The sequence below is a fragment of the Colletotrichum truncatum genome (assembly GCF_014235925.2).
Source record: "Colletotrichum truncatum strain CMES1059 chromosome Unknown Contig_0001, whole genome shotgun sequence".
NCBI lineage: Eukaryota > Fungi > Ascomycota > Sordariomycetes > Glomerellales > Glomerellaceae > Colletotrichum > Colletotrichum truncatum.
In genome coordinates, this window is record NW_027222398.1 from 6,819,350 (window position 1) to 6,831,311 (window position 11,962).

Genomic DNA, 11,962 nt, shown 5'->3' on the forward strand with positions numbered 1-11,962 from the left:
GAGTGCCGGGGGGGCCGCCATTTCGGCCAAGGAGCCAAGTCCTAGGCCCCGACATCCAACGTCTAGCCACTCAACGGCCGCTAATCTGGGCCGAACCCTTGACGGGGCCGAGTCTAAGTGGAGATGGAAGCTGCACGTAGGTGGACGACGGGGATGTTATCTTCTGTATCCGTACTACGCAAGACTTTTCGGTCGTCCCTGACGGCATGGCAATGTCTCGCCCTCGAGGTCTTGCCTCTCTTCCGTTGCCTTCCTCATTTTCCGTGCTTCCTTCCCACGAGACAAGCATTGCTCATCTCCCTTGAAGGGTCTCCGCAGAAAACCCTCAATGCTGCAATAAAATATGACACTGATCTTTCTGGGGCCCTGGCGGAAGATGCCTGCAGCTTGCCCGCCTGCTATCAGTTGCTTTGGGGGTCTCGCCCGTCGATAGTTGACCCTCTTCGTCTCTTCGCCCCTCGCTTGTTCTTCTGCGAGAGGAATGGTCCTAGAGAGCCCTGCAAACATTGCCTCTCAACCGTGGATTATACCCTACGTCAATCCATAACTTGCGCACCGGCCAGACTATTGCCTTCAAGTCTCCACTAGCCGCAAGCTATCCTCGTTGTCCAATGATTCGATTTTGTTGGTTGCATAGCGAGACCATTTCCGGTGTTGCTATTCTGTGCCCACCAGCTCCGGGCTGTCTGCCGTATCGTCCAACAGCCCAACTCAGCGTTCCATTTACTCATCTCGGTCTCCACGCGGTCAACCCCGCTGGTGTTGTTGGTGACCACAAACCTTTGAATCGTTATATATTTGACGCATTTCTCCCGCCTCAGTGATCGTCCCTTCCCATCCGTCCATCAGCAGCATTTCGCATCTGACACCACGTGGCAACCATGTCTTCGATGCGTTCTGTTTTGACGGCGGCTCTGCTGTCCGTTGGCCAGCTGGCCTCGGCTCAGACTATTAAGGTCGACGGCCAAGAAATTGGTAAGCGCTCCATGATAAACCCCGACTCCGTGCCACTTCGCATCATGTCTAACTGACGGCCATTTAGCTGCCGACGCCTCCACTGTTGCTCCGGCTGTCGAGGTCACCGACGTCGAGGTCGCAGGCACATCCGCGGGTCTTTCCACCCAGGAGAAGTTTCAGCTGACTGATGCTGTCCTTGCCAACCTTACGGCTCTGGAACTCTCCAACATCTCCTTGTTCGGTTTCGAGGACACCTCCTCGGTCGAGAAGAGATCCCTTTTTGGCCGATGCAAGACGTACCCTGGAGATTTCCTGTACCCCATCGGCCTGGTATGGAACATCTTCGATCTCTTGTTGGGCGGTGCTCTCACCAAGACCGTCCCCGAGGCATCTGTGTGCTACGATGACTTCGGCAACTTTGACCAGGCCAAGTGCGATTTCCTGACCGCCAACTGGGTCAATGGTTCCTACTACCACACCGAGGACCCCACTGCCATCAATGCCGTTCTCTTCGAGGGTCTGAACTGCATGCCCCCCACGATCAACGTCGGCGAGACCAACTGCAAGGTCGGCGGCTTGCCCTCGTACGTTGTCGAGGCGACCACCGTTGCCCACGTCCAGCTGGCCGTCAACTTCGCCCGTAACCTCAACCTCCGCCTTGTCGTTAAGAATACCGGCCATGACTTCGGTGCCAAGTCAACTGGTGCTGGCTCCCTGTCTATCTGGACCCACAACTTCAACGAAATTAAGTTCTTCGAGAACTACAAGCAAGACTCTTACAACGGCCCTGCCTTCAAGCTCGGTGCCGGTGTCCGGGCCTTCGAGGTCTATGAGGCTGCTAACAAGTACGGCGTCACTGCCGTTGGTGGCGAGGGCCAGACTGTCGGTGTTATGGGTGGCTACGTTCAGGGAGGTGGTCACAGCCCGCTTTCTGGTCTGTACGGTATGGCTGCCGATAACGTTCTCTCTTTCGAAGTTGTCACTGCCGATGGCCGCTTCGTGACCGCCAGCGAGACCAAGAACCCCGATCTGTTTTGGGCTCTCCGTGGTGGCGGTGGCTCGACCTACGGTGTCGTTACCTCTGCTGTCGTCAAGGTTCACCCCAAGATGAAGATCAGCACCGCGACCTTCGCCTTCTCCGTTGGTGCCAACCTGACTGCCGACCAGTTCTGGGCGGCTCTCCGTATTTACTTCGATGGTTTCATCGAGTACGCAGTTGACAATGCCAACTACGGCTACTTCCGTATTTCGAACTTTGGCACCCCCGCCTTCGACATGGGTCCTTGGTGGGCTCCTAACATGACCGAGGCAGAGCTCCGCGAGCTGACCGCACCTCTGTTTGCCAAGTGGGCTGAGATTGGTCTCAACGTCGAGCCTGTCTTCAAGGAGTACGACAACTTCTATGACGCCTGGGCCAACTCTTTCCCTCTGGAGCCTTGGGGATCTAACGCCATCCGTCAGGGCAGTCGCCTCTTCCCTAGAGCGAACTGGGAGGACGAGTCCAAGCTCAACGCTACCTTCGATTCTATCAAGTCTGTTGTCGAGGAGGGTGGCTACATCGTCGCCTTCAACATCTTCGCTGCGCCCGAGGGCTACCCCGACAACGCTGTGAACTCGGCCTGGCGTGATGCCGTGATGCACTGCATCACGGCCGCCATGTGGGATCCCACCGCTGAGGAGTCTGTTATCAAGGCTGCCAGTGACAAGCTCACTTTCGACTGGCTCCAGCGTTGGCGCGATGTCTCTCCCGGTGCTGGTGCGTACATGTCCGAGTCGGACTACATCGAGCCCAACTTCACCCAGGCTTTCTGGGGTACCAAGTACGAGAAGGCTCTTCAGCTCAAGAAGAAGTACGACCCCAACGACGTCTTCTACGCCCAGAACGGTGTCGGTTCTGAGTACTGGGAGATGTCAGAGATGATCCTGGGTAACCTGCCGTCTCAGAACAGCAAGCTGTGCCGTAAGCAATAGGGGATTGCTGTGTAATATGACCGTCTTAACTTTGATAACGGTGTCTCTTGACTTCAACTGTATATATTGCCGCTGTACATAACGTGAACGTTATCAAACAATACCTGTAACCTAGACGTAGATCAGTAGATGATCTCACAACGCATCAAAATAACACTTTTATTGTCTGGCATACCTCCTTTGACTCAGTAGTGAAAAAGTTTCGATGATGAGAGCAGTAAATCAGATGTGGAACGGTTGAGTGCCAATAATCTAGTGCTGTGTTCCATGGGCTCCCAGCTGGTGCTAGGCTCGCCATTGAGCAGGTGTGATGTCGGATATTTACCATTGTATAGTTCAGTAATTTTGGTGGCCCTATTTCACAGAAATCAGGGGATTTCGGACCGAACCAAATGTAAAGAGTGATGAAATTTGATCTGCTGTTGAAACATGTTGACTTCGCCTGCTGTCCATTGAAGAGTATGGTAGTGGTTAAGGCATCTAAGGAGAGGTTGTGTGAGGCGGCAGTACGTACTGCCATTCTGACCCACTTAAAACTTAGCGCTAATCCAGAACGGATCAGGCGCATAACCTGCCTTCGAATTTCAAGGTGACATCTTCCCAAACTCTTCAACCAAAGCTTCACAAACTAGCCGTCCATCATGGCTTCCATCGCGGCATCTCTGGCATCAGCCCTCCCGAAACCCAAATATACCGGCGAAGATGAAGAGGTGCCCGCACACGCACAGCAACGCGGCCCACGTATCGTGGGCGCTGGCCAGCTCGACGAGACGCAGATCGTGCTGAAGAGATCCGGCCCTCCCCCGTACCAGCAACGCGCAGGATGGCGGCCTCGAGGCCCCGAGGACTTTGGCGATGGCGGCGCGTTTCCCGAGATCCCGATTGCGCAGTACCCGCTCGATATGGGAAAGAAGGGCGCGACGGCAAGCAACGCGCTCGCGATTCAGGTCGACGGAGAAGGAAAGCTTGACTACGGCGCCATTGCGCGTCAGGGGCACAGCGAAACCCGAATCGTACACACCTCGTTCAAGGATCTCATTCCTCTTCGGCAGCGCGCTGATGCTGGCGAAATCGATCTGAGCCGACCGAGCCAAGAGGAAGTAGCTGCAACAGCCGAGAAAACCAAAAATGCCTTGGCAGCTCTGGTCAGCGGCGCCGTCGCCGCGCAGAAGCCCAAAAACGTCAATGTGGGAAACCGCAAGGACCCAACCTTTGTTCGATACACGCCGGCGAATCAGATGGGCGACAACTCTAAGAAGCAAGATCGCATTATGAAGATTGTTGAAAGACAACGAGACCCTATGGAACCTCCCAAATTCAAGCACAAGAAGATCCCTCGTGGACCACCGAGCCCTCCTCCTCCGGTTCTAAGGTCGCCGCCACGGAAACTGACGGCCAAGGATCAAGAGGAGTGGCGTATACCTCCACCAGTCTCGAACTGGAAGAACCCCAAGGGTTTCACTGTTCCTCTAGACAAGAGATTGGCGGCTGACGGACGCGGACTTCAAGACGTCGCAATCAACGACAAGTTTGCTCAGTTCTCTGAGGCTTTGTACGTTGCAGACAGGCATGCTCGCGAGGAAGTCAGACAGCGTGCAGCTATGCAGCAGAGGCTGGCAGAGAAGGAGAAGGCACAAAAGGAGGAGAACCTCAGGATGTTGGCACAAAAGGCTCGCGAGGAGCGCGCGGGTGCTGGTCGACGCGACTCGCGGTCAAGATCCCGGTCACGCAGCTACAGCGGCTCCGATTCGGAAGACTCTGACGGCTCGGAGGAGTCAGAGGTGCGGGAAAGAGAGAGAGCCAGAAAGGAAAGGATGCGCGAGGAGGAGAGGAAGCTACGCCAGTCACGAATGGGAGCCGAGAGGAGGGTCCAGGTCATGGCAAGGGAGCAAAACCGGGACATCTCGGAGAAGATTGCGCTCGGTCTTGCGAAACCCACCCAGTCCAAGGAAACCATGTACGATTCCAGGCTGTTTAACCAGACAAGCGGCTTCGACAGTGGGTTCAACGAAGACAACCCTTACGATAAGCCGCTTTTTGCTGCACAGGAGGTCATTAGCAACATCTACCGGCCAAGAGCCAACATGGATGACGAAGAGGACGAGGCAGCGGGCGACAAGGAGATGGCCAAGATCCAGAAGACCAGCCGGTTCGGTGAGGCTCTGGGCAGAGGAACGTTCAAGGGCACAGAAGATGTCGAGGTAAGCACACCAGGAATGAAGTCCAAGCGCAAAGCTGACAAGTTTGTTTTCACAGGCTAGAGAAGGACCAGTGCAGTTCGAAAAGGATGCCGCAGACCCCTTCAATGTTGACAAGTTTTTATCCGAGGTAGAGCAAAGTTCGTCATCCAAGCGAGGATATGGACTTCAGGATGGTGACTCCCGGCAGTCAAAGCGGGCGCGCGTGGAAGAGGACGAGGACTAAGGAATACCTAATCTGGCCACGACAAGTAAGAAGCTTAGACTTGTCTCGCCGGTGGTGGGGGAGCAGGAGTTAGTTGGCATTAATATGGCGACTCGCGCAATGGCATTGGAAGAAGATCCAGAAGGCGGTAGGTGGTGTTGAGGGAAGCACAGGGGGGCAGAGTATGCATAATGCAGAAGGGGGGAAAGAAGAAAAAATCACGAGTTTTGGCAAGCTCCCTACAGAAGGCGGTGCGAGCTTTGATCTGGAATCATTGGACGATTGCGTAGGCTTTTTGCTAGTGTTGTAGGGCGCGAGTAGTGAGGCTCAAAAAGGCGGCTAGTGAATTCGCAGCGACGTTCATGGTTTCAAAGACTCAATGTTCATGCGGACCTTTTCGTGTTCTCAACAAGTCAAAGCCGAGAACCGGACGAGAACGGTGTCATTTTGGCACGTCGACCGGGAACCGGGTTTGGTAGGCTTGGAGAAGAGGGGGGGGGGGTTCGGTAAAACCTGTCAGTCAGAAGTGTTGGTGCCGGTGAAGTGACAGTTGCAGTCGAAGAGGGAGCCGCAGCGAGATTTCATTGGCTGCATCCCGCCCCCTTCCATTGAAAGCAGCAGTCAAGACATCAGGCGAGCAAGGGTTGGTGGAGAGGAGTTGAGACGAAGATCAGGCAGAGTGGGAAACGTGGGACCTGGGGCATTGGACGTTCCGGCCTATATTTATTGTCCGTAGCTTGACTGATGTATGGTTGTTGAAACAGTTGCAGCAGTGTCATTACGGTTTTTTTTTTTTTTCTTGGTTAAGCTCTGAGTCGGAGGCTCTCCCGGGACGTTGGTTGGGGGCCAACCAACGCTGATGATGTGATGACACCTGGTGCGATGCCTCGGTCGGATAAAGTCAAGAACGAAGTAAGATGGGGACAAAGTTGAGGCGAGAGGGTTGGACGGGCTGAAGAATATCAAGATTAAAGATTAATCTTGTAAGCTTATCGTCCGCTGTGGATCTGGATGCTGTTGGGTTGGGGGGCCAAATGCCAGGTTCTAGACTGCAAGTTTTGACTCTCGGGTAGTTTGCCAATACTCCTTCCCGAGGCCATACAATGTATTGCATAGTAGTAGTAGCAAGCCCCGACTCTCAGAGACCAGGTTTGTGGATCGATTCGATCACCTGTGTCAGTCTCTCGATTCCCAATTTGAGTTGTTGGTTGCACAACAGGGCAACCCAAGGTTGATCCAAAATGTAAGACAAAAGTTGGCCGGGTTACTAAGGTTTTCATGCGACCGATGGATGTTCTTACGAAAGACAGTAGCAAGATAATAAGCAACTTCACTATTATAGAGTTTAGATCTGGAGTACGGATACCCTGCAGTATTTGAGAAGTGACACTTGCGATATACTTCCGGACAAGGGGCTAGAGAGAAGCTCCACGGTTGAGACCTGGCTTCAGCGCCCAAACTTGGCTTCTTTCGCCAAGCCCTTTAGTGCGAGTGCGACGTTCGGCCCCAAATGCTGTGGCAGCGCCTGCAGCCGCATTGAGGTGCTATGAACTGTCGCTCCAGCCCGGTTGCTTCATCCGAGTTCAACTTCACCTTTTCTTTTCTTCCTGCACCATCACTTCGGATTTTGTTCCTGTCGCACCGACGCCTGACGGGCACCTGACGAGCACCTGACTCCCGACCGAGACAGCTTCTCTGTCATTTTTTCTGATCTCCATCATTGTGGTGAGCACCTAACATCCGGTCCATCATCCCCAGTATCGAAAGCAACTGGACGAGAGTGGACGAGAGAGATCCCCGGCTGGTTCGCACTCGGGGGGTCCTTGCGGAGCGTCAAGGACCCCCCCGGCCGGCAATCCCCTACCGCCCCTCCCTGTCCATCCCATCTCTGTTTCTTCCGCCTGCTACCAGCAAAGGCGCTGCAACGACACGCTGCATGCCCACTCCAGGTGTTCCGTCGCCGTCCATTTTTGCCCCTTCCTTCATGCCTGAGAAGTGTCTCTGCCTTCAAAGCATGAACAGGAAGCTTCTCCCAGACAAGAGACCCCGGACGCACCAGCCATCCATCAACGCGCAGCATGACAGACTTGGCTTTTGCGGTGCGCCTCAGGTCTGAGCCGGCCCCGCCCTGGGTGTTTTGCCGTCTGCACACACCAAAGACCTGGCCTGTCAAACGTTCGTGTGTCCTTTGCTAATGCCTTGCAGAAGCCTGTGAAGCATACAGCCAGCCCTGGTCCACAGTCACACTGAACACCTCGTCGACGCCGTCGTTCAGAGGCATCCGAGCCTGAACTTGGCATCCCGCGGCGGTGCCAGTCGTTCTTGTTTCCTTATGCCCTACCCCTGACTTATGTGAACGTCAGGGGACCATCCATACCTCGGACGCACTGCTGAATCTCAATTTCCAAGCTGGCAGTTAGTTGTTGGGCAGCATGTATCATGTTTTCCCCTCCCGCGTCGTGTCCTTGGCGGCGGTTGTCCTCCAAGATGAACCACGATCGATCCAATATTTCTCCAGGCCTTCCCACCCTCGCAGACCGGCCTTTCTTCTCCCTCCATCCTATCTATCGTACGTTCGTGCATGGCGTTACATTACACTCCTTTTAATACCTCTCCATAATTTTATTTCGTCGCCTCTGAGAGGACTGCGCCGCCTGCCAGATACTACGCCGACTTACCAAAGTACCGCCTTTAACCCATCTCAGCTTACATACTGAGTCACCATCCGTATTCGGCACACCAGGCAAATTACACGCAAAGCTGGCTCAATAATACGAATTTTTCCGCGCCGTGGAACTGCATTTACTTCCCCTGATGCGAGAACGCATCGACATACCCTGCACCCACAAGGTCGAGCCGGCCAGCTAGGCTAGCCTTCATTGGGCCTTGTTAGCGGTCCACCCGTACGCGTACGTAGTACGTATGATAGGCGTAATCGACGCTTTGTTAATTCGGGGGAGCGTATCAGCTTGAAGACAATGGTACCAAATCTGGGGCCAAGCTCATCACTCGGCTACACTCCGTTCGAATATTGGAAGGGTCCCAAACCGGTTCTTCCTGGCCAGAAGCGCAAATCACGCGCTGTCGCCCTCGATCTAGAGCCGTTGCTTCCCACCCCCACCCCGGATCCGCGGTCTCGCGCTGCCGCAACATGGCCGGGACGACAGCAACATCTCCCCCCAAGTGCCTTCGTGGCGCAGCCAGGCACCTTTGCCGTCTCGTCCAATAATGGCAAACCATTCGCTGAGATCCTCGTCGTCCCTCCAAAGGTGTTAGTCCACCCACTTTTTCGAGACGAGATAAAGACCCCAGACTGGCCCAGGGGTTTCTCCCCGTATCCCGATTCCATGAACGACTCGACTTACGACTTCATGGCGGACTACGGGTATTCCAACGAGAGCAAGAAATCCGCGGCGTGGTGGGATCCGAGGGGATGGAAGAAGAGGGTTTGGGCCGGTGTTAGTGCCGCCATCATTATCATTATCGTTATCATCGTCGCCGTCGTCGTCACGCAAAACAACAAGAACCGTTACCCCGACTATTCGAAGCTGTCATACAAGCTGAGTGACACATGTACGGAACAGCCGTGCGCGGCTTCGGCAAAGAGCCCCGACTGATGATGACAGACTCTGGAGAGACCTTTTTCGACAAGTTCAACTACTTCAACACATATGATCCAAGTGTGTCTCATTTCGGACTCAAACTGCCAGAGGCAGTGCACTGACATTGGCACCGCAGCGGGAGGAATGGTTCACTACGTCGGCCGCGATGAGGCCACGACACGGGTACATACATACATATCCCACTTCTTAACTTTAGTAGTATACAGCAGCTGAGCAGTCGCCCTTTTTTAAAGAACCTAACATACGCCACCTCGGACACGGCAGTCCTGCGCGTCGACACCGCCGTCGGCCCCAGCTCCACCCCGGATGCTTCGACGGGCCGCTTCTCGGTGCGGGTCGAGTCCAAGACGCAGTACGACAAGGGCCTCTTCATCTTCGACGTTAAGCACACGCCCTACGGCTGCGCATCTTGGCCAGCCCTCTGGTTCGCGGACCCCAACAACTGGCCCACCGCCGGAGAAATCGACGTAATGGAGGCCATCAACCAGGGCACCGACGGTAACCAGATGACGCTGCACACCACCGACGGGTGTGAAATGAACGTCAAGCGCAAGCAGACGGGCAGCACGCTGGAGACGAACTGCCTCAACTCCACCAACTCCAACGCCGGGTGCGGCGTCCAAGCTAAATCGTCGTCGTACGGCCAAGACTTCAACAAAGGCGGCGGCGGCTACATGGCCATGGAGTGGCGCGACGAGGGTATCCGCGTGTGGCAGTTTGCGCGCTCTTCCGTGCCCTCCGACATCACCAACAAGTCGCCCGACCCCAGCACATGGGGCGAAGCCGTGGCGGACTTTCCCAACACGTCGTGCGACATGGGGTCGCACTTTAAGAACCAGTCCCTCATCATCAACATCAACGTCTGCGGACAGCTCGTCGAGGCCAAGTACGCCGACTCTGGGTGCGGAGGGACGAGTTGCTCTGATTTCCAGGCCAACAATCCCGACGCATTTGAAACTGCTTTCTGGGAGTTTGGCGCTTTCCAATTCTATACGGCCTCATGAGTTCTCTTACTCAAAGAGAGAAAACTGGGGAAAAGGACAGAAGAGTTACGATGACTAGAGTTCGTTGTGGAAGATGAATTGATAGTTGCCGCCAAGGCAGGCACTGGTGGCTATGATCGTGAGGTGACTTATGAGCGCACGATCAAATGACCTATGTTTGACTTTTGTGAGCGAGCGATTCTGGGAAATGTTTTGTCGTTGGTTTTTTTTTCAAAGGAAGAATGCAATCGCCCCTTTTTTCCTGCGAGACCAAAACGTAGAAAAATAGCCAAGAGGTATTTTTGGGGGGGAATTGGGATTGGGATATGTGATTCCAGAAGGAGAGGGGGAACAAAAGTTCAAATTTTGAACGGCCGACTCATTTTTTAATGTCTAGATTGGTCTGTCTATATTACAATTCTGTTCCTCCACCACTAATGCGCCCTTCTTGCTTCTGCTTTTGCACGTCGTGATACGTTTGCTTCGTCCCGCACAAGTAGCCACCAGAGAGTAGAGTGCCACCCCCCTCACCCGCCAATCGTCCCAAAATATGTAACCTGGTCTACACCAGAAGAACTCTCCTCGTCTACTTTTTGTCCTCCGTCAATACAATTCGAAGTGGAGAGATTTTGGTCTATAAACCCGCCCCAGGCCATACCAAATTTCCAGTAGGCCATCCGTGAACGCCATGCAATGCAAAACATTAAGCCCTCCTCCTCCTTCCCTTCTCCTCCTCCACCCCTTTCTTCTTGTACAGACATTACCCCTTTCAACGCAGAAAAAAAAAAAACACCCATCCGTAGACAGGGAATCTGCTGCATAGGTAAACCCGACCGCGTCTCTCGTACACTGATTGATCAACCTCTCCCCCCACCCCACCCCCCCCTTTTTTGCTTCCCCCCTCAAACCCCAATCTCCCATCTGTCCACACATAAAAGAGGACCCTCAGTTTACTCGTCCTTGGGCGAGCGCATGTAAGCATCGATGGCGGCGCTAAAAGCCGCAAAAGCGACACAGCCACCGAGCGCAGCCTGCGGGCCGGCGTTCTTGGCCAGGATGCCGCCCGTGAGACAACCCGCGGCGACGCCGTTGCCCAGGTCGTTCTTCGCCCTGAGGCCCTCGATGCCGCACTCGATGCCCGCGAACAGCGCGCCGACTTTTCCAAAGTTCTTGGCCATGCTGTACGACCGCGTACCCATGTCCTTGAAGCCCACTCTGAGCTGCTGCTTGAGGGGCAGGTCGGAGATGGGCGTCGTGGTCGTCTTGCCGTCGATTGTTGCTGTGTGGAAGGGCGTGTCGTAGGACATCTGTGCCGGGGGTGCGTGTGTTAGTAAATGATGCGAGGATTTAAATGGATGGAGGATTCAAGAGAGAAGAAGACGACGTACCGATGCCATGAACATGCCGAACAAACCACCCATACCGAATCCCATCACACCGGACATGACACTCTTGGTCCAGCAGTTTTCCATGAAGTTGGTCATCTGCTAACGCGTTAGTATACCATTCAAAGTCTTTGGGGAAACTGCTGCGATGCAGCTACCAGTCGAAAACGTACAGCCTGCATCTGAGGGTCCGGGGGACCAAGTGCGCCTGCCGCATCAGAAGGCGGCCCAGCGGTGGGAGCCTGACCGGCACCGGGGAAACTCATGGCAAAGGATTGGGGCGGTTTGAACGGAGAGGTCAGAGAACGAGTTGAGTTGAAGCGCAACGATATGGATGCGATCGCGACGCGGCGGCGGAAGGAGTATCACGGGAGTTGACGGATTGCTGAATATTTCTGCCAGGAGAGACCGCCATGTAGCTTCGACTGCGCAGAGGCAAAAAAGATAAATTTCTTATCTTATCGCTCTTGCTTGCGCGGCACGTGCTCCTCCGACCGGCCTCCGAGCGAACCATCCCGAGTGTTAGTCCTGGTGGGGCTGTAATGCCGGGTCTTCTCCGTGCACTGCTGTCTCCAGATGCCTTTTTGGGACCAAGCCACCATAACCGATCAACACACTACAAAACTTGTCACGATTTTTT

The 11,962-nt window shown here is 54.5% G+C and overlaps 4 protein-coding genes across 4 annotated transcripts; 3 read left to right on the forward strand and 1 right to left on the reverse strand.

The window, feature by feature from the left end:
- Positions 1-881: 881 nt before the first annotated feature.
- Positions 882-2,928, forward strand: CTRU02_201893 (restculine oxidase precursor; the record flags this gene model as incomplete). The annotated part of the gene is made up of 2 exons (XM_036725247.2): positions 882-975; positions 1,043-2,928. 2 exons carry the CDS (start codon positions 882-884, stop codon positions 2,926-2,928), a joined length of 1,980 nt encoding a protein of 659 aa, XP_036582925.2.
- Positions 2,929-3,569: 641 nt separating this feature from the next.
- Positions 3,570-5,352, forward strand: CTRU02_201894 (transcriptional regulator cwf13; the record flags this gene model as incomplete). Its single annotated transcript, XM_070203945.1, has 2 exons — positions 3,570-5,129; positions 5,185-5,352. 2 exons carry the CDS (start codon positions 3,570-3,572, stop codon positions 5,350-5,352), a joined length of 1,728 nt encoding a protein of 575 aa, XP_070062527.1.
- A 2,957-nt stretch (positions 5,353-8,309) lies between these two features.
- CTRU02_201895 (putative endo-1,3(4)-beta-glucanase) lies at positions 8,310-9,958 on the forward strand (the record flags this gene model as incomplete). Its single annotated transcript, XM_036725248.1, has 4 exons — positions 8,310-8,904; positions 8,958-9,011; positions 9,070-9,116; positions 9,188-9,958. The coding sequence occupies 4 exons, from the start codon at positions 8,310-8,312 to the stop codon at positions 9,956-9,958; spliced, it is 1,467 nt and encodes a 488-aa protein (XP_036582926.1).
- A 929-nt stretch (positions 9,959-10,887) lies between these two features.
- CTRU02_201896 (mitochondrial import inner membrane translocase subunit) lies at positions 10,888-11,588 on the reverse strand (the record flags this gene model as incomplete). The annotated part of the gene is made up of 3 exons (XM_036725249.1): positions 10,888-11,244; positions 11,326-11,421; positions 11,496-11,588. 3 exons carry the CDS (start codon positions 11,586-11,588, stop codon positions 10,888-10,890), a joined length of 546 nt encoding a protein of 181 aa, XP_036582927.1.
- Positions 11,589-11,962: the final 374 nt, after the last annotated feature.